Source organism: Schistosoma mansoni (assembly GCF_000237925.1).
Source record: "Schistosoma mansoni, WGS project CABG00000000 data, supercontig 0180, strain Puerto Rico, whole genome shotgun sequence".
Taxonomy (NCBI): domain Eukaryota; kingdom Metazoa; phylum Platyhelminthes; class Trematoda; order Strigeidida; family Schistosomatidae; genus Schistosoma; species Schistosoma mansoni.
Window position 1 is genome coordinate 49,706 of NW_017386064.1, and position 4,410 is coordinate 54,115.

Here is a 4,410-nt window from a genome sequence, read left to right on the forward strand (position 1 = left end):
TGAGAGGCACAAATACCATTCGGAAATACAAAACCAAAATATATGATTTCCTTCAAGAGAATTCATAACATTTCAACATGAATAATATTTATTCTGGAAGAAGTAAAAAGTGAAAAACGTATCCTTTTTGTTTTACTGTAAACGTTTTTATATTACGTAATAGTTGAATAAGTGCAATTTCATTTGATATTAATGAGAATAATTATATAACACTTTTTTTGTTAGATAATAAGAAGTTAAACTGTGAGCAATATATATTCGAAAGATTGTATTAAGGGAAGAATTTAAAGAGTAATGAAGCATTACATGGTTCGTGAAATACATTAGATTGTACGATTATTAGAGAAAGTACCATGATCTATTGAACTCATTGAATAGAAGAAAAGAAGAAATAAGTGTAAAGTAAATGAATATCATTTTTGTACTAAAATTTGTTTAATTGAGCGATAAATACTAACTGGTGGATTTACATCCGAACTTACATATTGTGTACCAGCATCAATTTTAAAATTAAATATATTTGTTACAGTTGGTGATTCTGTTTGTGTGCCTCGATCATCTAAATTAGCATTTAGAAAATCAACTTGAATAGCACGATGAAGTAATGCACCTTTTGGTGGTGGTAATGTTTTAATTAATTCGGGACCAGTTTGTACATGTGTATTAACAAATTGTGCAGCTTTTGCTTTTGATTCTGCAATTAATTGATTTGGTGTAACTATTCTACCTAAGTTTACTTCACCTGATTGAAAATGACCTATTCTTGCACGCCAAAATGTAATACGTGGATCCTCTATTATTTGTTCTTTGATACTATTTTCATCATCATTATTAGTGTTTATCTTATCGTCAGCATTCTCATAGTTCTTTTCTTCTAACTGTACTAAATTATTATTAATATTTTGAACAGAATTCTCTGCTATAGCTAGTTGTGATAAAAATAACTGCCAATTAGGACAGGTGAATATTGAACTTGAAGCTAGTTGTAAACAACGATTTAGTCGATCTAACATTGGTCCTGCCTCAGTTAGTGCTTCAATAGGATCCATAAGATCTAGTCTACTGGTTACACGATCATCGTTGATAAAATTATACCATGCTGTTGTAGCACTTATTAATCTATTGCATTCAGTTGTTATTTGATCTAGTTCAACACCAAACATTTTATCAACTTGTTCGCATAGTTTCGCTCTTTGTATGTGAATACGATCAATGAATGCCATTGCAGTATCTTCCACCATTGTACGTAGTTGACGCATTTCATTTTCACATATTTGTAGGCCATTTAAAAATACTTCGATCTGATTCATTTGTGATTGTGTTTCAGAACTTTTAAGATTTAATTGATCTTGATAAGCAGCAACAGCCTGTCGCATAGATAGTATGTCATGATCAGCATGACCAGTATAATTTGAACTGTCTTTAGATAACGCTGTACTATCAGTAACTGTTTCAAAAGCACATATTATGCATATATATGCACGACAAGTTAAACAAAAAAATCGTCTTAACTCACGAGGATGTCGATTACAACGAAGTTGTTCCATTTGATCTACTTGTATTAGTACATGATTAGTTGTAACTGGCATTCTAGAATGGGCTTCTTGACAGTAGATACATAATCGCTTTCCACATTCTAAACATGCTGAAGTAGCAGGTCTTGGACCAGATGAATCATTACGTCTACGAGTTGAAGTAAGTGATTTACGTAAATGCTTTTCATTTCTATCTTTATAGAGGTGAGTAGATGAACGTGCAGTTTGTGGGCTCAATGCTTCTGAATTATCCATGCTATCTTGCATGCTTAATTTGTCAAGTGATACTCCTTCATCAGCATCGCTATCATCACTTAATGTATCATCATTACTAACATATCTGTTAAAACTTTTATATTGAGTTCGTTTAAATTGTGCTGATAAAGTAGACTGTGGTGATTTAATCCCATTTAAATGATTATCTGTTAACAAAGGTTCTTTAGTACAAACATCACAAACAGGAAAATTAGGCATACGATCAACCATAGATGCAAGTTTATCAGCTAATTGATCAGCTGGTAAACTTGTTACTCCACCAGTTGGCACAATCGTATCTTTTTGACATATTGGACAAGTAATTACATCATCTTTTGTTGTAACTGTATGATTATAGCGTGAAGAACCATATAATGAATTTGAATAATCACCATAACGAAAACGTGATGACCATTTACGTCGATAACCAGATGAATATTCATTTGAATTTGATGATTTATACAAAAGTTTTAATGCTTCAATTTCTTTAGCTTCTTCATCTGCTTTACGTTTTGATATAATATCTTCTAGACATGATTGACAAAATGAATGAAGACATACTAATGCTTTAGGTTGTTTATATGGTAAATGACAATGTTTACATGTGTATGAATGTTTCATTAAGTTTGAACTAATTTCCATTGTAATTTTTTTTTCAGATCAATGCTTCAATTACTATGATAAAAGTCTTGTTGAGATGTCTTGAAAAGAAGTATTTGATAAATGAATGTTTCTTGAAGGAATATACAAGATGTATGAAGAACTATTCAAGTTCAAATTAGATTCTATATTAATTTTCAAAAGTTTTATCAATGGAGAAAAAACAAATTATTGTCCTCATTTTGTCACATATTATCGTTGTTACTTATTACTTACTAGTATGATCAAGAGAATTCTATGGAACGTGTTTAATTTGTGCTATACACATAACGCCCACAACTAGATTTTTCTATCCTATATTATCCTATACATCAAACAATAAAGGGTGTAATTTAATCCTATCTTATTTTTAAACCAATCATATTGAAATAATACTTGAATTAGGATTGTGAATTTTTGTGTATATCTAATTTATTATTATTACTATTATTATTATACATTATTTCTCTGTAAACACGATGAATATATGGAAAAAGTAATAAGTAAGTAAAACATCTAAAGAAAGGAGAAGAAGAACTGTTACTTTGAATAGTGTTTTCAGGAAAACTGATAAGATATTCAAATTACAACAGGAAACTAATTAAAACTTGGTTCTAGTGATTAAGCATAGAGAAGTGGTAGAATGGTACCACATTTTAAAATATTTCAATAGCTATATTTCTATTTATTTTGTAGGCTGTCAGTCACACTTATTACCTAATGTCTAGAGATATTATCGATTTTACTGAAATAACAAGAGATTGTAAACCCATAATTTGGTGATCGTAGCTAGTATTTTATTTATTGAGCCAGATCTAAACCATGCTTAGTACTAGATTTTCTGACGTTTCGTGACTCAGTGTAAGCCACTTCTTTAGATAAGTTTTTTTTTAGTTGATCACCTAATATTCGTGTTGTTCCTTTGTATTATTTAAACTTGGATTAATGTTAATTTGGTTATTCGTCCTCTGAAGAAGTGGCCTACACTGAGTCACGAAACGTCTGAAAATCTAATTTTTCTACTGATTGGAATATTACAAATATATTAATTCATTTATAACAATCTACCCAATGCTCAATTTATTCAAAATTATCAAATCAAAACTTGGTAGTGATACCCATGCTTAATACTATTTGCAACGTTAACAGTAGTTAGGGAACCCTCTCACAAAGGTTTCTTTGTCCAAATTTCAGATAACCCTGAGTATCGACCCAAGTTATAGATCCTCAAAGTTTCGCTCTATCAAACACGTTCTCGTTCCATATGATGATTGTAAACTCGAATAACTCAAGTTTAAATATTTTTCTTTATAACCTTACCTGAATAGTTAAACATTTCTATGAAAAACGTTTTAAAATAATTCCTGACTAACAGGTTGATTATTTAGGTTTTAGACTTTAAATGTAGTCTGTATTATAGTTATTGGTAAACTGAGACTAAAATCTGCTTATTAATGTTCATTTTTAAATGTTTACGTTATTTAAACTGTTTCGAATATTTCCTCAAATGTCAAAATGAATCATAGTTCAACCTTAATATTAACATGATAATTTTTGTAATTTACCATAAACCTTAATTATTTACTGATTATTAACCTAACTTTAATTTATTTCCTGGGTTACTCGGATTAGTGGGTAGTACCTATGATAAATGTTTGAAATGTTAACATTAAGATCCATTTTGTTAGTCTATACAAATGTACCTGAAAAATATTATACAGATTACAAGTTGAACTGACAATTATGAAAATGTTCACATTTATTTGTTAACCAATATTACGATGGCAGACTTACAAATCGTCAATTTTTCTGATTAATCATTTTTCTGTCTATCTAGAAGATACATAAATGACTTCATTATTTTGCTTCGAATATAATTAGGAAATGACTGGTTAACTACATCAGGGGTAAATGATTTGATTTTCACTATGGGATTTGAAGAATAATATTATGTCACATACACACAAAATCTTTCAGATAC

At 29.7% G+C, this 4,410-nt stretch overlaps 1 protein-coding gene across 1 annotated transcript; it reads right to left on the reverse strand.

The window, feature by feature from the left end:
- Positions 1–413: 413 nt before the first annotated feature.
- On the reverse strand, positions 414–2,411 carry Smp_098550 (trim56 protein, putative; the record flags this gene model as incomplete). Its single annotated transcript, XM_018795209.1, has 1 exon — positions 414–2,411. One exon carries the CDS (start codon positions 2,409–2,411, stop codon positions 414–416), a length of 1,998 nt encoding a protein of 665 aa, XP_018646985.1.
- Positions 2,412–4,410: the final 1,999 nt, after the last annotated feature.